The sequence below is a fragment of the Eurypyga helias genome, unplaced genomic scaffold (genome assembly GCF_000690775.1).
Source record: "Eurypyga helias isolate BGI_N326 unplaced genomic scaffold, ASM69077v1 scaffold9773, whole genome shotgun sequence".
NCBI classification, from domain to species: domain Eukaryota; kingdom Metazoa; phylum Chordata; class Aves; order Eurypygiformes; family Eurypygidae; genus Eurypyga; species Eurypyga helias.
This window is the reverse complement of record NW_010240528.1, coordinates 13,220-34,373: the sequence shown is the minus strand read 5'-3', so window position 1 is coordinate 34,373 and position 21,154 is coordinate 13,220. Positions and strand designations below refer to the sequence as shown.

At 41.4% G+C, this 21,154-nt stretch overlaps 1 protein-coding gene across 1 annotated transcript in view; it reads right to left on the bottom strand.

The window, feature by feature from the left end:
- The window catches only part of PRRC2C (proline-rich coiled-coil 2C), a 52,951-nt gene extending 36,274 nt beyond the window's left edge, over positions 1-16,677 (bottom strand). The window contains 13 exon segments of the mRNA XM_010148466.1: positions 64-310; positions 917-1,086; positions 1,879-2,506; positions 3,247-3,321; positions 4,319-4,460; positions 4,750-4,837; positions 4,921-5,054; positions 6,016-6,095; positions 6,475-6,707; positions 8,305-8,442; positions 11,901-12,007; positions 15,155-15,332; positions 16,563-16,677. Of these exon segments, the coding sequence (XP_010146768.1) occupies positions 64-310; positions 917-1,086; positions 1,879-2,506; positions 3,247-3,321; positions 4,319-4,460; positions 4,750-4,837; positions 4,921-5,054; positions 6,016-6,095; positions 6,475-6,707; positions 8,305-8,442; positions 11,901-12,007; positions 15,155-15,332; positions 16,563-16,677 (2,335 nt within the window).
- Positions 16,678-21,154: the final 4,477 nt, after the last annotated feature.

The following is a 21,154-nucleotide window of genomic DNA, read 5'->3' as shown; positions in this document are numbered from 1 at the left end:
GGGAAAGACTTGTAGTAAAAGAAAAAGAAAGTTCAGCAGTCAAAAAAGGCTGCCAGATTTTACCTGGATGAATAGGAGGCATATCCATTGCAGGCCTTCCTGACATCATTCGTGGGTCCATGTAAGACTGCATCATAAGCCACCGTGGGTCAAAGCCCATCGAAGCTAAATGCTGAGGATGTGGCTGCATGGGCTGATAAAGGGGTCTGTGCTGGGGAGGTGGGACTGGGCCACTGGAAGGCTGTGAGGGAGCAGATGGTGGAAGGACACCTTGCTGTTGCTGCTGCCACTGCTGCTGTTTCATTTGCTCCTGCATAAACAGTATTACACAAATTGTTAAGATGAAGACTGGAGCAGAATTCAAGTAACCCTTGGAAACAACATGTACAGTTATCTCTGAGAAACTAAGCATTCTGAATATTACATGCATCAGGATGAACTAGGAGAAAAGGGAGAAAACGAGACTGGACAATCTGAACAGCTACAGTTTTGCTGGTGTTCAGCTGAGACACAGAACAACCTATACTTCGTTCGTGTCATTAACACAAAGTGCTCTTCAACCCACAGGACCCAAGTCCAAATTACATTTGTGACTGTTACACCCTTCAAGGAAAGCTGCAAAAAATGATCACCAAAGCCCAGGTTCCACAGGTAACCACAGGGCAAAGCACGGCTTCAGCAACTGCAGCCAAACTGGGCAGTTTTAAAAGCCTCCTTGCCTTCTGCTCACTTACATACTGTGCAAGTGATGAGAAGCACTTCCTGCAGAACAACTCCTCCCAATACCATAGATGTTAGAGAAGCTGGAAACCAACAACTTACACTTTTTGAAACCTCTGTGGTCTCATTCTTACTCAGAGTGAGGCAGAAAACATCATTCTTTTAATGAACTTCTTTTAACAAACTGGTTAGTTACCTGCTGCCTCTGAAATCTTGGTGGTAATGATTTCTGGAACTGTTTAGAATAGCCCGAGGAAACAGCAGGACGAGGCTGAGATCCTGAATCTGGCTCACTCTCATGAGTCACCTGTGAAATCTCTTTCTCATTCCGACCACTGTCTTGTCGGGTAAAGACTGCTTGATCTTCTGAAAAAAAATCAAACCCAACACGTGGGAGACAAAAGCAAATCTTTAAAATATGACAATTTCAGCAGAATGTCAGATAAAGGATGCTCTAAAAGGAAATGCCTTCTTTAACCTCACAGTCTCCGTTTCCAAAACCAATAAAGGCAAAAAAAGTTAACAATCCCTCAAAACAGAACAATTGTTGTTAATACATCCATCAGTGTCCCTTTTAAACTCAAATACTGGGCAATCAACCACTGGCATTTAGGTTGTAACTATTATGCGACTTATCAACGCTACCACGTTACATTTGAACCCATTTTTTTTTTTAAATGAACCAAGGTTTGGTTTTACAATTCCTTTTATCCATTTAAAGGATAACATAACCTTTATTTAGCATAGTCTAACAGCTCTCTTGTGGCATTCAAGTTCCACTATAAAAATGCCCCAAGTTAAAACACATGCTGTTTGTGTCTACTTCTCTAGGCTCGCTGAAAGAACAGAATAGCTGAAATAATTTACATTTCTTTTTAGCAACAGGAGTTGCTCACCCTCCTTTAACAGGAAAGAAAGCCTGCTTTACTTTCTGCGTACTCCAAAGTCCAGCCTAAATCACAGAGCCCAGTTTTTCCTTCAACGTTTTGATGGGTTGGGCAAACAGGCCTAGCTCAAAGGATGGTTAAAAGCTGCAACGTACCAGGAAAAGAAATGGGCTAGATGGTTAATTAGGTACGCAAATTGGAGTCCTAGATTACAGCTATGCTCTGTAGCTCAGCTTTAAGACAGACAACTCCTACTTGCACGCAAGCATACCTTTTTCTTCCTTGTTACTCCTGGTTTCACTTTCTTGTTTTTCTACTATGGGTGTTGCCACAGGCTCCACAGGCTCAGGAACCTCATGACCTGGTTTCTCGTCTTCTTTCTCTTTCTCAATCTCCTTCTCTTCTTTCTCCATGTCCTTTTCTTTCTCCTCCCTTTCTTGCTCTTTTGCCTTCTCCAGTTTTTCTTTTTCTTCTTTTTCCTTCTCCTTCTCCCTTTCCCTCTCTTTTTCCTTTTCCTTCTCCCTCTCCCTTTCCTTCTCTTTCTCTCTTTCTCGCTCTCTCTCCCGTTCCCTCTCCTTTTCATCCCTTTCCCTCTCCCGCTCCCTCTCTCTCTCCCTTTCCCTCTCCCTCTCTTTCAGAGGGTCTTCCCGGGAGGGTTTTGTCACACAGCCAAATTTCTCATTTAACCGTTTTAGCTTTTCAGCGCAAGCTGCTTTTCGCTGTTCTTCCATTCTTCTTTCTTCCTCTTCTCGCCGCTTACGGGCTCGCTCCACGGCAGCGGATATCTCTGACTGCTGCCTTCTCCTCTGTTTCCAAATTTCATCTTCATCTGGTACAGGTTTAGGGGGAAAGGGTCCCTGCCTTCCAGGTCCTATCTGGCGATCAGGGGGAGGAGGATGCTGCAATATTAAAATGAGTTAAGGCAAGTTGAGCATGTATCATATGAACAGCCACCTGTAGTATTTAACTGTCTGTTGACACATGTATTTACATGGCATCTTTAAAAAGCGAGATTTGGAAGAAAACGGAAGCCCCCACTTTCCTGCTCCAGTTCAGACTCGTGCAACCTGGGCTCCGAAAGGAAAAGTAAAGACTCAGTTGGGCTCATGTCCTCCTCATCACTAAGGCAAAGCAAGAGCAAAGATGACAAACATCTTTTAGATTCAGTTACAGGCTGCTTCAAATCAGACACTCGGGGCAGATCTCAGCCAAGAGTCCCCCACGGAGCCAAAGAAATTCAAGGTAGCTCAGGATAACAGAGATTTTAATAAGGACTGTTGAAAATTGCTATGAAGCTACTACATACACGTTTGATTTGGGATTTCATCTCCCCACCTGCCTCAGCAGCCAGCCCTCCAGCACCTTTCCCATGCTCCCTTCCTCACTAGTTCCCAAATAGGGCTGGATAACTGAAAGCTCTTGAAGTTCTCATGCATTTCATATGCCACTTACACAAACAGCAGCATGGCTGGTGCTGGGGTCCCATTTTCACTGGTCCCAGGCACTGATCATTTTACTTGTTAAAGAAAAGGCTTAACCCTATGTGAAGCCTATTTTTACTCATCCTAGTCTAAATCCCTCCACCACAGCATTAAATTATTTAACTCAAGGAAGTAAGGCCAATTCTGATCTTTCTTACCGGTGGTAGAATAGATTTTGGATGAAGAGCAGGACCACCTCTTTCATGTACAGACGGCTGTGCTGGACCCCGATCCTATCGGATCAAACACAGTGCCAGGATTAAGCAAGCTCGTAACAGTGAAACCAACAAAGTTAAGATTTACTGTTTTCTACTGCTTTAACATACTACACCTCATGAACTACCTGCACAAATTAGCAGGCAAAACAAGGGCAGGAACCTTTCCATTTTATGTACGGACAGCTAAACAATTACTTGAAAAATTCATACATCCAAATTTCAGAGTTTATGTTACTGCACTGTTTCTCCTCAGGTTCAGTGTAGCATCAAACTCTGAAAGACAGCATGATCTTTATATACAAAGTGCAAGTAAAAGCAATTCAAGATCTCCCATCTTCATTATTACTGGTGTCAAGAGAAAACACTTCTGGGAGATTTTCAGATAAAGTCTGGGATAAAGATTTTCCTGGAAAAAAACCCAGTAAAAATAGACCTGATGTAGGCATAAGCTGAGGTGGATGGCAATCTTCCTCCACTAGAGGATAAACCAAAACCCAGAATGGCTGAACTGATGAATTCTACACGGTCTGTATAAAATCTATCCACCTGAGATGTCAGAGGTGACACATTACAGCTACGCAGCACTGAAGAAAGTGGGTCACAACAAACAAAAACCCCAACCCAAGCCCAAAAAAATGTGTGGGTTAACTGGGCACTATTTACTCTATGCCACTATGAAACCAGAACAGCTTCATTCACAGTTAAAGGGATGGACAGACAAGAGTATCGAGTTAAGCTTGTCAGCTGAGCCACAGTAACTGACACAAGAGTCCTCACTCCCTCAACCGTGCATTAGAACACACTACATGAAGACACGTTTTTATTTTGTAACCAGAAGCAGCTAAGTTGACTAAGCAGCCCCAGAGCAGTTACCACAGCTCAGATAAGCAGTAACCAATGCTTTCACTCATGTTCATAACCTTAATTGACCTGACAGCTTGGAAAGACACCCGAGTCAGACCTCTCCTGATGAGGCTGTTGCTAGAAGCGCTGAAAAGAGCACCACACAAACCTGATCGAGCGGAGAGCTTTTGCCGTAAGACCCTTTGGCTGCTGTTGTGGAAACCTGGGTGGCAGACTTAGCATTAGCCTGTTCTTCTGCTTCCTTCTGGCCATCAGGACTCTGGGAATCTTTTGATGGTGTTTGTTCATCACTATGTGCAAAGAAATAAAGAAAATGGAAGGTGTACTCCACACAGGTATTTGGTACTTTATTTTTTATCCTCGATGTTTCTTATCAAGAGTGAAATTTCCTCACAGCAAGGATCATTTTTATGACATGCCCCACTGACTGGAGTCTGCAGGCAGCTGTGCAGTTCAATACGGTACTAAATTACAGGAATAAATGTTACTGGAATAAGTATTTGCACTCATTTCATTCAACCTTCCCAAAAGCCAAACTAGACAAGTGGCATTCAGACCCAACTGGCAGCTCCAACTCACCCACTTTCCTTCTCTTTTTGACTACTTCCTTGCTCGTCATCATCACTGAAGTTCAACTGCTCAGTGTAATCCACTTCACTCTGAGCACCTGATACGTAAGCAAATACTCAATTAATCTTTCAGAAAGATTCCATGTCCAAATAACAGAAACCATTCATCTGAGGTTCTTACCTGCCCAGCCTTCATCGGCCTCAGCATCTAGATTATCAAATTTATCAAGTTCTTTAAGTTCACTGGCACTAAGAATGGAGGGGCGCTCAATGGGTTCCGAGCACCATGAAGGTGGTCCTCTTCCCCTCGGCCCTCTAAAAAACAGAAACAAAGGCCACCATCACTATTTATTATCACATCATTATTTATTATCCAGCAAAACGACTACATAAAAGGTTAACTTGTATGACAATTATTTGAAGTATACAGTACTGTTCTCTCAAGCACAGTGTAAATGTGAACTGTCATCCACATGTACATCTACTGTAGTTCAAATAATTACTGATAAACAACCAGATGGCTCTCCATAAAAGAGAAAGATTAGCCGCTATACCCTTGCTTGCACACTCTAAGACAAACATCAGTTGACAGTAGAAAAACACATGCCTTGTAGCTTTCAAACACCACACTACATAGATCTGGCCTCCTCCTTATCACCAGTTTATTCACCTCCAAGAGGTTTCTTTACACTTTTCATGCCTTTCCACTGTCAGAGGTTCTGTACATCCTCCCCACCCCTACGCTCAAGTTCTGCCAGCCATCCCTCTCAGCATGTCAGTCTTCCTGATCCCAACCACAGATCACCTGCCTACAGCATCCCCTATTCCCTTACGCATATGCACAGCCATCCTCAACTATGGAGAAATACAGAGAGAAGGGGAAAACTGACTTTATAATGCATTACAGTTCTACTTTAACTGGAGAGCGGCAGAGTTGAGAACCAGGAATTAACTACTTCCATTACAACAGAAGAGTCCTTTTCCAGGTAATCCACTGGTTAAAGTTTCAAAAGCGTCCCCAAGTGATCCCTGCTATTCCCAATCAAAAACCCATAGTGTACAGAATTCCCTCAAGTTTTTCAGTGGAGCTGGCAGACACACAGCACTCCATGTCCACCACTTGCTCCACACAAGCCAAACTTGTGAGACTAACCTGTGGCAGTTCTTACACAGTGTATACACACAATCAAGATCCTCAGTGCACATGCTTCATTTTTATTTTTTCTAGAGTCAGAGTTCATACCCACACAACAATAACACTTGTAAGGTTTCTTACCTGCTAGGCTCAGAATTGGGAAACCTTGTTGGACCTTGCATGGAAGGAGGATATGCCATTCTAGGATACTGATTAAACATCTGAAAGAGTTAAAAAAAAAAAGGAGCCACTCGTTAACAAAATATCATTGCATTAAGCATACTGAGATCATCAAACAAATCACAACAGAAGTAAAGCAAGACCCTTCCCTCAAGACAGTTTACTTAATATCACAGTGTGTGACATCAAGCCACCAAAGTGGAGTGATTCCAAGCGTTAATCAGCTCCTGACAAGTTCAAACTCAGTGTAACAGGAGTGGCCATGGGTAGCCACATCCTTTGAGGAGTTGGTTGCAATCCCACCTTTCTAGCAGAACTGCTAAGCATTCCATGGAGGAAGGAGAAAGGGGGATACGGAAATCACACTAGCCAACAATCAACCCCTGCTGCTTAAACACTTCCCACGTAACCATCGCTTACATAAGGCGGCATCATCGCTCTGTACTGAGACGAGAGAGGTGGCTGCTGCTGGCCATTGAGCTTGGGCTGAGGAACCTGCGGTAACCGCACATCTCTCTTGTCTGCTGCCTTCTGGCCATCGTTTTGTTCTGCTGGTGTAGCATTACCATCTTCTTGTCCAACAGCCTTAGCTTCCTGATCAGTTGGGGAACCGGGCAAGTTCTTATTACCACCTTCTCTCCAACTAGTAGCATCTGCATGGACAGAATCAGTACGAGAAAAGAGAAGAACAGACTTTATATTACAGATCTGTATGAAAAACACACTCTTCCTACTGAGTTTTCAGTGACACAGCAAGCTCTGCAGACACATGTTCTTATCTGGTACTTAAGAAACAGCCACTTGAGAAACCGAGGCTGTTTTCTCTTCCTCTTCAGCCCTACATCCAGCTCTGTTCCTGAAGGGCAAGAGTTAAATTTACAGACTGCTCTGGCTGTCCTACTGTACCTTCCAAAAGTCAGGGATTTTAATGACCTGTCACTTGTGTCAGGCAGTCCACTCCTTTAGGGGTTTCTGCCTAAAAAGCAAGGGTTAGGACAAATCAAAAATCTTAGCGGCAGTGCTCAGATCCCTGGGGATCAACAAGAATTCAACCACACACCGTAAATAATGCTCCTTCAGGGGCACACACTCTTTAAGCAGTGTTAAACTAAGCTCTTCAGTATCCACTACACTTCTTGCACTTATCTTCACTGGGGAGCACAGCTGCTAAAGGGGCAGTACATGCCAAGATTATTCAGCTTTCTGCTGTCAGGCCTGAAAAAAGGGCTTAATCTAACCCGTACAGCGCTGACCAAATCTGTAACTGCCCTCAGGAGGCTGGAACAGACACGCACAGCGACTTTCCTAATTTGATGCTGGGCATCTCTCAAATTTCTTGGCAACTTATTCTTTACATCAAAATCAAGTGATGACCACAAGCATATGGCCTCGGTCTGCAGGACCCAACTGAAACAAATCAAGGAAAAGTGGTATCTGTAACAGAATGGAGTTAAGAGTTTCCCAAGAGCCCAAGCCCTTTAAAAGCAGCGCACATTCTGTTTAGCACTGACACAAGCTAGTGCGACCTACAGTGCGGGAAAGTATCAGATCTCATAAAAAACTAATTTTTGAGGAAGAAAGGAATCTTGGTTTTCTCTGGCAAGAATCCCCAATACCTCCCCATTAAAAGCACATGGGGAAGCAATGCGCATTTCTTCAGAGACATGTACAAACAGCACTGTTCCGGCTGGTTTCACTAGATCTAATCCCCCACAGCTGAAAGAGATCCCGCTTGTCAGAGAACCTCAGCCACCAGTTAAAGATGCAGCAGCCTTTCAAATGACAGTCACTCCTTTGATATCCTGTATACTATGTTTCCTATTCAGGATTTTTCAGGCTACTCTGAGTACTAGCCATTTGAGGACAACGCTAATGATGTTTTATATAATTTGTTATTATTATTAGATTTCTTTAAATACATATCTTAGTTGTTGTGGTATGTAGCAGCTGGAAGGAAGAATATTCCAGTATTGTGTAACTCACAAATGTTCCTCAGAGCACAAGTGGAGTACTCACTAGGCCGGGAAAATGGAGACAGAACTACAGGATAGGATTAAATACTCTCTTTTCCATGCACCAGGAACACAGTAAAGGAGAAGAAAGACCTCAAATCTGTTTCTTTGTGTAGGCATGTGTTGATTAAAACAATCGGTTCATCAGTTTATTTTGTCCAGGGCACAAGTGATCTTATAATAAAGCATTTCCACACAAACCTATGCAATTACACAAAAATGTGTAGTATATACTTACTTTGTGGTCGCAAGCTGGGTCCTGATCCATGGGGCTCTTCAGATGCATCTTTCTCTTTGCCTGACTTTTCCTGATCCCCAGCTGCCGGCAGACTGGGAAACTCTTGCTGGAAATAGCTGTTTACTTGAATAGCTGGACCTACACAGTAAGATATTCAGTGTCACAACTTTCTGTAGTCAAAACAGTTCAGAAAGTGTTAAAAGCCTGATCATCCTTAAGTAGTGAACCTTAAAGCCACATGAATTTACTGCTAACATAACTCATATAAGCAAAGAGCAATCCTTGTGAAGCATTCACATCCATGACCAAAGCTGTTGAATTTACTAGGCCAATGTCACACTTGTTGGGGCTGAGAAAAACCACAAAGCACCTCAAATTCTGTGTTCAGTTTTGTGCCCCTCACTACAAGAAAGATATTGGGGCACGTGTCCAGAGAAGGGAACGGAGCTGGGGAAGGGTCTGGAGCACAATTCCTGTGAGGAGCAGCTGAGGGAGCTGGGGGTATTCAGCCTGGAGATGAGGAGGCTCAGGGGAGACCATATCGCTCTCCACAACTCCCTGAAAGGAGGGTGCAGAGAGGGGGGGTGTTGGGCTCTTCTCCCAAGTGACAAGCAACGGGACGAAGAAACAGCCTCAAGTTGTGCCAGGAGAGGTTTAGATAGGGTATTAGGAAGCATTTCTTCACGGAAAGGACTATCAGGCATTGGAACAGGCTGCTCAGGGAGGGGGTGGAGTCACCATCCCCGGAGGTACTAAGAAGATGTGGCGCTTAGGGTCATGGCTTAGTGGTGGACTTGGCAGTGTTGGGTTAAGGGTTGGACTTGATGATCTTAAGGGTCTTTTCCAACCTAAGGATTCTATGAATAACGGAACAAGACTTAACATGGGGAGTACCTGAAGTTCCTCAGCTCTGTTAACACTCCCAACTCCCCCTGCAAATATTTCCTTTGTTTTATTCTACAGCTATAGTCAACCCACGAATGGGCAGCTATGTTATTGCAAAAGACCTTAAGATTAATTACTGTTCTAACAACAATTCTTCTGGAGTTTAAAAGGCCGCAGCGTTTACATTAAGAGAAAAGTAATCAGAACTGTAGTATTCTTCCATTTTTAAAATCCTTGACATTGTAACTCGAGATGGAATTTAAAATTGTTGCAGATGCTAGGGAAGCCAAATATACAGATTATTTTTCTCTTTAGCAGATTTTGTTAGCATCTACTTTGAATCAATCCTCCCACCCCTATTCAGCTGACCTACCAGGGCAATAGCATTCTAGTACCAAATCACTGACAGTCTTACAGAGGGAAGATTTCTAACCCAACAGCCCGAATACAACCTGTTCACACTCTGACTTTTCTACTGGCTGAGACACACTGTGTTAGGCTACATGGACTACAGGGCAAACTCACAAAAAAGGATCTGAATATATATGACACTCAACCCCACCCTTTATCAGCAAGTGTTTTTTTTTAGCTAACTGCTAGAAAAGCTTCTGTTCTCTCAAGACATGAAAGAATCCTCCATTATAATACAAAAAACTCCAGGATCCCTGTGTTTTAAGAGTCAAAACTACAGGATAAATTCCTCACTGTTTGTAAAGGTGTGACAGCAAACACCACTACTGATCCATGTGCCTACAAGCTGCCTTGAAATCTTTCAATCTTCACTCCAACTTCACCTACTACAGACCAAGTTATTTTTCACAAACGGGCATCGGACTCTTGACATAGCAAGAAGCTACATCCAATGACTCGCTTAAGGGGACTGAAAACCACAGTCACACTAAGCAAACAGCCAAAGGAGCCTCTTCAGAAGCCCTGTGGTATGCAACGTTCATGAGTTTTATGAATCTTGAAAAATGTTTTCTGCTCAAGTGTACACAATGACAGCAACAGTGTTTTAATTGCAAACTAACAGCCTCCTCAGAGATGAGCTTGACAGTGTTGGAGCTATCAACCTGAAACAGCCAGATTGTTGACCAACAGTTCAAAAAGAAGTTAAGGAATTCAAAGAGGTTATGGTAGCAATTAATCCCAGCTCTTAGCTGATGCATGAGCTGAAAAATACATGCTGCCATTACACTTTAGAAGTCTTTCTTTTCTACATGGGCACCAACAGCAGCAGAGAAGGATTTGGTCTTGCCTCACTCAACTGAAGTCTTACAAGAGCATGAGGCAGGAGGTGAATGACAGCTGGACCACATACAGGGCATCTGGAAAAACTACAAATTCCATCAGCCAACTGCAGATCAGGAAAGCACGAGCACAAGAGCAGTACCCCGAGTTTCAAACCAAGGGGGATAGCAAGCAGCTGATGCCAATTCACATCCTGTATTTCCTCTCCAAACAGCAAACCCACTGCTGCATTAATTGAATGAAATGAGGGCACCATCTGGGCTTGGCACACAAGCTGCCATGGTAACTACATAATAATTAGCTGAATGCATTTTGAAGCCACTGAGCCGAATCACTATTTCCTGTGTCACAGAAATGATCTTATCAGCTTATGTAGAAAGACTGGTATGCAGATCACTTGGCATGAGCGTTAATTCCCTTTTTTTCTATCGTACAAACCTCCCACAAAAGCTTAAAGGAAGAGTGTTCCCATATTTGACAATGAAGACAACATGGACCATTAGAGAGGAGTAGAAGAAGCAGAGAATCTAGAATTGTCACTTCTACTACTTACTGCAAAAAAGGCAAAATCAGATATGCGATGTTAAGCTCCATATAATGGCTTAGAAGTTACCTCCATGCAATTCAGATTTTACTAATCTGAGATCTCTATCCAGAAGAGAGCTCACTTCAGCATGGAAGCCAAAACCCCATTTTATACCCACAGAAAGCTTGCAAGTCTCAGATTTAAGGAATAAACCATGTTGTAGGTTATTTTTCATAATGGAGACACAGGAATTCCAAGTAACCTCTCACTCTACAAGCAAACTAAAAAAATATGCTGAAGATTTAGCTCTGATCTTGCATCTGTAATGAAAACACTCAAGCTAAGATTCACACTGGTAAAAGCAGTTCTCCATCGTTCATAAAATTACGTGTTAAAAAAACCCAAAACACACCTCTAATGCTTTTCCCAGGAAAAAAAAAGCCTACTTGAACAGTATCACCCTGAAACCAAAATAAGATAAGGAATTATCTTTATTTTGTAGAAAGGTACTGCTGTAGCAGGTATTTAAACAGAAGCAAAACGACTCCTGTTTTGCAAAAAAATGGTCCAAAATTATGATTAGAACAACCACTAACTGTTTATGGTGGTTCTTCCTACGCCAAAATTTTCTGCACTGTAACTACTGAGATTTTCCCTCCTCTTCATAGCCAGCGTTCAAGAACTTACTCTGCCACCAACATTTTCCTCTCAATGCAAGAGAGGTGACTATGCCCTTTTAAAAGGCCATCAGACCTGCTGCTAAAGTCAGGCTGGAGCTCACCTGAGTGACAGGACCAGCTCACCTTCCAGCCAAGAAAATTGCTCCCACAGCATTCATAGTCTTAGCTGGCCCAGTCAAGACTCCAATGCCTGCTGAGCCCGAGGGTCTCGCAGCAGCATTCATAACCTGCCCTTCACCCTGAACATCACTTACCATCTTGTCCACCCGGTTTGGTGTTGGCCCATGATTTGGCAACGGGAGCTGCTTCTGGAGGAGCAGGAACAGCAGGTTTTGGCTGTGTCTGCGGCACGTCTGGCTGTCTGGAATGAGAGGGAAAGCACTTATGAATACAAGAGGGTGAACACAGAATAAGATCGTCAAGATTACTACAGCCAACAAGTGAATGAAATGAGGTAGCTATGCAGCTGAAGAACCAATAACCACTTTGCCGTAGAAAAAGCATTTTCCTTTATATAAAAGGAGTTGTTATAGTAACAGATAAAAATTGGAATACATTAGACAATTATTTCAAGAGCAGATTTCCCAAAGTGGAGAGTAATTAATGAAAATGGCTGGGCAGAAAATGCAGTCAGCCATGAACAGAATTGTAACTTTTGAAACAGTGTATTGGACAATCAAAACTCAATCAACCTATGACCACGGAACGAAATAATTTGGAGTAAAGTTATCTTGCCTCAGGAGCCGAGAGAGGAAAGCACTTAAAGACCAACGCAAACAGAGAAAGAAGGCAAATATACATCAGAAATTGTAAAGTAGAAGGAACCAATAAGGAAATAACAAAAATTTTATGGGTACCATGAATTGGGAGCCCAATTTAAGTCTATTAAGAACAAAGTATCAATTCCACCATCTTAACGATGAAGAGGCAGACATTTACCATAAGCATTCCCTTTGTCCCATACAAACCCCAGGCACAGAAAGATCTCATGGGAGATACTTCTAGTCTGCAGACCAAGTGACGATGCTTATCTTCTTTCAAGAATAGCTACTTGTGCAACCTGCGTATTCAGGTAACCTAGAGACTCCAAAGCACTGATGTCTACAAATCAAGACCTCCAGCACAGCAGTACTCACTTTGGCTAAAACAGGAATTATGGAGCAAATCCAGTAGTCTGGAATCACCTTATTGTACCAGTGAAGAGATAACTACTGCAGTATCATTGTCAGTTAACTTACAATAAACAACTGTAAAAGCTTTAACTAGATCCCAAAGTAATAGGAGATTTCTGAGGACTGCCACTGAGAAGTCAGTTCCATTTGGGTTCTGCCATGACCAACCCAAAACATGGTAGTCTCAGAAATGATGTAGAAATGAACATCACTGATGGGGGGAAACAGTGGCTTCATACAAGGATAACTGAATGCAGTTTTGATTCTTTTCCATAGATTAAAAAAAAAAAAAAAATCTCTTCAGTTCCCACTCAGTTGTTATTTTCTTACAGCTACACATTTTCTAAAGAGACTTTGGGGAAGTTGGAACTTAACGTGGCTGTACTTTGTCACACAGAAGTGAAACAAGGAACAACATTGTTCTTGCAGTTCTACTGTTTCAAAGCTGAACCTATTAGGCATCTGAGTAATCCAAATGCTATCCTATAGGTGTGTACCATTTGATAAGGGAAAGAACTTGGCCTGGTGGTAGCTGAATTAATAAAATACATAGACACATGACAGGCTGCACTATCCAGGAAAAAAAGGACTGAGGGAACACCCACAGGAACAGTGACAACTTGTGAAAGCAGCAGAAAAAAATTTTCATAATCACAGGCAACAACTCACCTGTGAACTCCAATGCAGTGATACAAGAAAGAAAGAAATAAACTAAAGCAAACAGATACTGAGATACCTTTATCCACAACACTTGAAAGGAATACCAGAACACTTTACATGTCAACTGCAGCATTTATGGACACATTGAAATACTGAAGAAATAGAGCGGTAGTTACAAAAATGGCCTGAAGACTTGAACAAACGCACTAGATGGTCTGAATTCTGGAGAATTTACTCATGGCCTGGGCATACATACCTGTTCCTGGGAAACAGTCCCTCCCCCAGCTAGTTCTATTTGTATGTGGTCTTCGAGGCCTTTATCAGAATAATGCGTATGAAAATACAAAGGCCTTACCTTTCAGTTCTAGGTAAGGGACAACTATTCTGTTCTAAACATAACTACTGGAATAAATTCTAACTTATGCAGCAGGCTACAGAAATGCAGACAATCAGGCAGCTAAAGTGTATTTTGGTCAAACAAGCTCAACATAGATTTAACTATGCAGAGTGTAAGTGACCTTCAGGTACAGGAGGATGTTGTTCAAGTATCATACAAACACTGGGCAGAACACTGTAGATGGGTAGTTTCACAAGCTTAAAATAAAAAGCTAATGTAACTGTATACTCCTGAAGTCTAAGAACTTTTCAGAGATGTCAAAAGTTGACATTTAAATGCAGGAAAGCATAGAGGGAGAAATAAAGGGACAAGGGGAAGAAAACCTTTAACCTCCTTTTGCTTTCGCAAGTGCTAGTGACATACAATCAGTGCTTCCATTTTCAAGTGTTTTTTTCAGAATAATTTGTATGTCAAAGAATAAACACTAGAACTAACTACTTTCCTAGTGAGAATCATTCCATTTTAAGCTCACGTGGGGAAAAAAAGGCTTTAAAATAATCTTTAATTAGATTATTGAAAAGTTCCAGTCTCTATTTTCTTTAGCTGACCTCCTGTACGAGCGTGAAATGAACAGCAGATGAAACTCTACTGAGCATGGGAAATATTATAGACAGTATATAGCAGTGCATTAACATCACCTCTGGTGTGTTTGTATCGTACACTGAGAGAGTGGAAAGTTAAAGACAGAAAATTTATGTAATTCTCTAGAATTTATGGCATACTAACCCTACTAAAGTGCAAATATTAAGAACCATTAGGAGTGTGTTTTAAGTGGTCACACTTTTTGAGCTTCCTGTACCACACACTGGTACAATCACATGAAATTAAACAGATTTTTGCATATTCTCACCAACTTGCAAGTTAAATAACAACTTAGCTGCTGTGTACCTAGTGGTTCCTCCTAGAGTTTCAAGGGAACTTTAAGGTGATTACACTGACCTTACAAAAACGTGCTGCAGTATTTCCTTTAGGCAGCCACCAAAACTAACACAGAGGTAGCCATGTCAGGTGGCTAAAGGAAACACTCATTGCCTCATGGAATTTATAAGGATGCTGCTTTCAACTGAAGTGTGTGTGGGGTGTTGTGTGTGTGGTGTTTTTTTGGTTTTGAACTATAACCTTAACAGGAGGGATTCTTCCTCAGAAAAATTAATACTGGTAGTTATCCTGAGGACAGCCAAGTCTAGCCAACTTCCTTCCATGCCCTGCAAACCCCTAGAGTTTGGGGAAAACTTGAGATTAGCACAGCAAAAGCACCCTGATCTCGTCGGTCACTTACTTTTCTTCTTCGTGCTGCTCTTGTTTCGAAGCCCATCCAGTGCCATCTTTCGGCACAATGTTCACATTAGGGTCATTGCCTTTGTTCTCTGCTTTGAGACTGGGGAGGTTAGCTGGGGGAGGCATCCTCCTTGAAATAGCAACTTTTCCAAGACTCTGTAATCCATGGCGTGCGGCAACTGGAGGCCAACAGAAAGGGCAAGTTAACAAAACCTGTTAAAATACAGGTTTCATGCAAAGCTACATAAATAAATAAAAATGTCTTGCAAGAAGGTCAGAAAATTTAATATAAGAAATAGGAATTCAAGATTGTTCATAATTTAATTTAAAAAAGGGAATTGGAGATACTCAAGTTCCCCCAAACGAAGTACTCTGAGTAGTGAGTCACTATAGTTAGCTATTCCAGAGATTAAAAAGGATATATGGCTCCACCATTATAGACAATGCTCAGTGACAGAAAGCTACAGGAGCTATTTAGAATATGATGTTTGATATCTTAATATCCTTTATGATGTTGTTAAGCATCATTTTCTTGCCCCTTTTGGGGTTTAATGTACCTTGATGAGGCCAGGAAAACCCACATGGATCCAGCCCATCTCCTTTTTGCTGCCAGTTTCAGTTGGCAGATGCTGCTCTCGCAAAAACATTCCTACAAACTGTATTTACTCCAGACCACAAGTACAAAAAAGCAGTACAGACTAATGCACTACACAGGACATTCAACCTACCAACTAACAGACTCAAGCAAACAAGTACAAAATACTACCATAGGCATGTAGTGCCATTATAAACACCTCAGTGTCAACATTTAAAAATAATACTGTGGACAGCTTCAACAAAATTTGAACACAATTCCTCTTTCACCCCCCAATTTAGAGACATATGTCAAATCAAATTCAAAACCTTCCGAGTGTCATTCCCCCCACTTCTCAATCCTATCCACCAAGAAAAAGCAGGCCGACAGTGGCCTTATTTGAAATTTCAGTTTAAGTTTCACTCAGTCTTTGTCTGCAAAACAGACAAAGCACCTGATCAGAAAGCAAGCATTTCCTTCTTGTTAACCAAACACCTCCAGTACTGCAAACATTTTCTGAATTACAGTAAAAAGCACAGCTGGGGAATGGCATGTCACATGCTGATAATCAATCAGTGACTGCAGCTATAAAACATTTTTGTTTACCTATATTCTACTTCCTACTAGACTGCAAATGCTGTCTCCCTGAACCGATACTCTTGTTTACAGCTAACCAGAAACCGTAATCAAGATCGCTTTCCACAATTCTTCCACTTAAATGCTGTATCAAGCAGTTCAAAAATCTGCTGTGGTTAAGTGCTCATATACTTTGCACTCTTAATTAGCAGTCCAGTAATGATGAAACAGAATGAAAAACTGAAGTCAGGTTACTCACCTGTGGTTTTCTGGGTTTCCAGTGACTTTCCCTTGTAGGTATTAAACAGACTGAGTGTTGCATACTTTGTTTTTCCATCCTTTGCTTTTGTACTCTGGCCTGACTTTTCCGACATTTCGATGGAAACTCATCGAGTCTGGTACCTCCCGCTCACCCCTCAAAACGTGCCTGAAGAGAAAAACACCAGAAAAGTAAATCAATTTGCATATAAGCCAATACTTAAGACAGAGTTCATAAAACAGAAGCGGACAGCATATTTAACACTTAGTACTGTTTCGTTTAAGCATCTGGAGATGCCACAGAATACGTGAACCCCCGGAACCCCAAGCTTTATGTAATTTTCAAGTATTTTCATCTCCTCATTTTGAATGTCATGAATCAAGAGGGTGAGGATTTAATTCCTATCAAACCCTGTAAAAGTGGTTTCAAATGTCCATGATCTCACTGAAACAAACAAACAAACAAAAAAAAACCCAACGAAGTTTCCACCAGCAGCTCCCCACTGGGGAAGCTCAGTGACTTCACCCGCTCCTGCAGCCAAGCGCTGAGATGCCATTAACTGCAGGACAGCATTTCCAGAATCTGGGGTTTTTTTCCAATTAAAATCATTATGCAGCTAGAGAAATCAATTCAGCAGCTAGAGAAATTAAATACAGAGTGTCTGAACTTTTCTTTATACAAACTCTCTACATCAACTAGGAATATTTTATGTTCAGACAGGGAGGCTGAAGAATTCCTTAAACCAAGCGTTACATCATTATTCCTGCAGCAGTAAATTACAGGGCTGTTAGAGCAGGTCATCCTTCACCTCCCTCCTTCCCCCAGAACCGCAGGCCTTGAGAAAAAATCAGCTAGTAATTATCACTGGTATTGCACTAGAAGTTCTTCGAAAAAAACTTGACAGAGTTGCTGCTTATCATCAGGCAGGAACACAAGTGAGCATCCACTTCAATAGAACATTATATAGTCAATTTATCTTCACACCTAAAAACTCGGCTACCCCCTTACAATAACAATTTTTTATGCATTCCCATATGAATTCCAGAATAGCTACATATGTTCAAATACTCGTGTTTCCATTCTAAGAGAAGGTGGCAATAAGCTTGAAAGCCCTGTGATCAGCAACCTCCCTGCTCAAACTCAGAGCCTCAGAAGACCTTCTAAAGGACTCGCTTTACAGGCAAGGGGCTCACGTATTAAAAACAGTCTGCATGGGCAAGCAGTCCAAAAAATAAAGCACTTGGGTATGACAGATATTAATCAATGTCAGAAGAGGAGGGAAGTTTCATTTATATAGCAACGGTAACATTCTCACCCTCCAGTGCCTTTGACCTCAGTTTATAAGCCACTATCAAAAAGACTAAGCAATGAAGATGGCAAATAACCAGCTGGTCCAGCTACAGTAGGATTTGGGGCAGATGCTGTCCTACTACAATCCACAGAGACACCCTTCAGCTTCAAACAAGGCCACATACATGGCTGAGAAACATTTTCTTCCTTCTCACACGAAGAAAGCATCTCCCAGTTTTTTAGCCAAATTAGTCAGCATTTGGCTATTTCAACAGCATGTGTTACACCAACAGCCATTCCTCATGTCATCCAAAACACGAAATACAGGATGGAAGGAGGCTGAACCCAGGTCACCAAGTAGAACACGTAATCAGAATACAGATGTTGGATAGCTGTTAGGCTATCCCTTATCTATCAAAAAACCTACATCTTGAGGCTGCAAGGGTTTACTGGAAGCCACTCAAACACCAACACAGGGAAGAAAAAACCCACCCTGATATATGAATTTAGACAAGCTTATCTTTGGAGCAATCAGTCAAGCAGATTTCAAGCAACCTTTCACTGTTCACTGCTGCCCCAGTACTTATTTGCAATTCAACATGTCAAGCTTTGCTACTACTGTTATTATTCCTGGTCACACAACCACTTTCAGCTAGTCTGGAGACTTAAACCCAGGCAGACTAGTTCATCAAGCTGGAGACTAAATCAGACACTAGGCCCTACAACAGACTCTCCTGTAAGGAACCATAAGCTCTTCCATCTGTGAAAGAAGCTGGCAGTTTATTCCCCTTGAATTCTCCTGTTTGCAATTAAAGAGATGAAGAAAAAAAAAAGAGGACTCAGGTAATTTCTTGCCCCACCCCACCCCCCCTCCAAAAAAGCAGCAAAGCCACAACAGACACAGGCAGAGAAGAAACAGTTTGAAGATGGTTTAAGATAATGTTGAGTTTTTGTCATACTTTCCAAAGCCTGTACCTCTGGTAAGAGATAAAACATGGAAAATCTTAATCATAAACTCTTTACCAAGTAAGAAAGAATTCAGACTTGGAAAAATATTAATTATAACAATTGTTCTTTCTAGAACATGTGACAGCTTAAAGAACAGGAGGGGGTGATCATGTTCCCCAGTAATGCTTTTTTATGTCAAATTTACAAAAATTGGTCTGCTCATTACAGCTACGCTCTATGCTTTTTATAGTATTAAAATTCTTAGTTTCACAAGTTTTTCCAAAGTTACACCACGAAGAACAGGAAACAATATTTTAAATTGATTGAAGTTACACATTCCTCAGTAATCTGACCTGCAGAAAAGAAATTAAGCACTGCAAACAGTGCTCTCAAATCAGGACAGTCAATATATTCATGTTTAACTAAGTTTAGACCTATTACTGGTTGCCAAAGAAGATATACTTGCAAAATTAGACTTTAGACGAGGCACTCAAGCCAGAGATGACAAATCCCCGCCCTGAAGAGCTCATGTGGCCCTCTACAAATGTACCTGCCAAGTCACACATTAAACAAGCACCCAGTGCCATCTAACCATGCTTATGAAGAGATAAAATGCATGGTTTCGAGTCATCTGAAATGCACCCAGCTCCAAGACCTTTGCCTTTTCATTCAAACTTTAGTTGTACATGCTACATTCCTATACAGGAGCACTGGAATCACTCCCTCTAGCACCACCTACATGTTTTTTTAACATAGGATATGTTTAATTTGTGCACACAATAGGTTGGCAAGTACTAGATTCACCGATTCCCAATTTGCCCTAGTATTCATACCTCTTATTATCAGTAAGGTAGCTGTTAGTCTGAACTCTATTAGTCAAATCCTAAAAGCAAATGCTGCTCTCTGCTAGGTTTAGACTGTCATATGAATCAAGAACTTGACAGCTGTATACTTCTGAACAGTAGTAATGTGTAAGAGATGTCAGAACTACTTGCCAGAATTAAATAACTACCATGATAGCAAACACAGAGGACAGGCAACAGCACAAGCAATAATGGCAGCTGGCAGGGTTCACTGAACTATTAAGAAATCTAAGCAAGTCTGCAGTTTGTTCTGAATGACTAGTTACTCTTGCGTGTAGTTGCAGAAGGCTCCCAAAATTCTGGAGCAAAGATTACCTTTCAGCTGCTCGGTAATGTTATCAAGTTAACTGACCTTCACTGTGGCCTTAAGGTTTTAAGGTTAAAATTATTACCGTAATTTCTGTACCAGACTTTTTTCGGACTGCAATTTCCTGGCTTATTTTGATCCTGCCATGAACTCTGAAGCACGTGTACAGAAATTAGCACAGTAAGTAGCTGCCACAAATTTTAGCTATCCTGGTCTCTGTTAAGCAATTTTTACTTGTTCCTTCTTAAATACTTATAATTGGTAGAATAGCAAACAGAATGCAGTATATTCCACATTGTAGAATGGTATTTTTAAAATTATAACGGCAACCTAGCAAACAAAACCCCCATACATACCACACAGACCTTTTCCACTAAGTTTCTAGCAATTCTGATAATTTCAAAATTCCCCCAAATGACTGACTTGGAATTTAACGATACTAGTTCCTGTATCTGCAAACTTGGCACAGTGTTCCATTAGGACCAACTGCAGACTGGAAAAGATCTTAGTTCCCCATTGCAAAAAACTTCCATGATTATACAAGGAGCAAAGTGTTACATATTTTGAGGTCACTTTTGAGGACACGAGTGGTAAGAAGTTTAAAACATATAACAACTCAGCAATTCTTGTCTGGTTTCCTTCCTTCTCTCATTCCACGTCCATTTCTGTATTTCTGAGTTTGATTATACATATGAAAAAAACAGTTTTACATAGATGCAAGAACAAAACAGCATTCTGTGTAAGCCACGACACTCTGTCGTCTTGGCGAAGTAGTACAGACAGGCACAGAAAGAGGAAAGCACACCATTCAAGACTCAAACCTGCTGAAAATTTCCAAGAACCTTCAACTCTCGGTGCCTCAAATGCCCATCTGTGAAGTGGGAAACATCATAAACACTACATGAAGGCTTATTCATAAGTGGGACACATTAGCACCTCTCAAAACAGAAAACAAGAAACAAATCCAGAACGACTTTTCACACGCTATTTCAAGCATACTAAAAGTGGTTAGGGGGCAAAAAACATCACATACAAATTTGTCATTTGTATCCAGCCGTCACCCCACTCTTCTTAGAATAGCTTTGCTTCTGGCACAGTGAAGAAAGTGGTTCTGATAAGTTCTGGAACTAGATAATACATATACTCTATTGATGTCAGAGGCAGATGTTCCCAAATTCAGCATT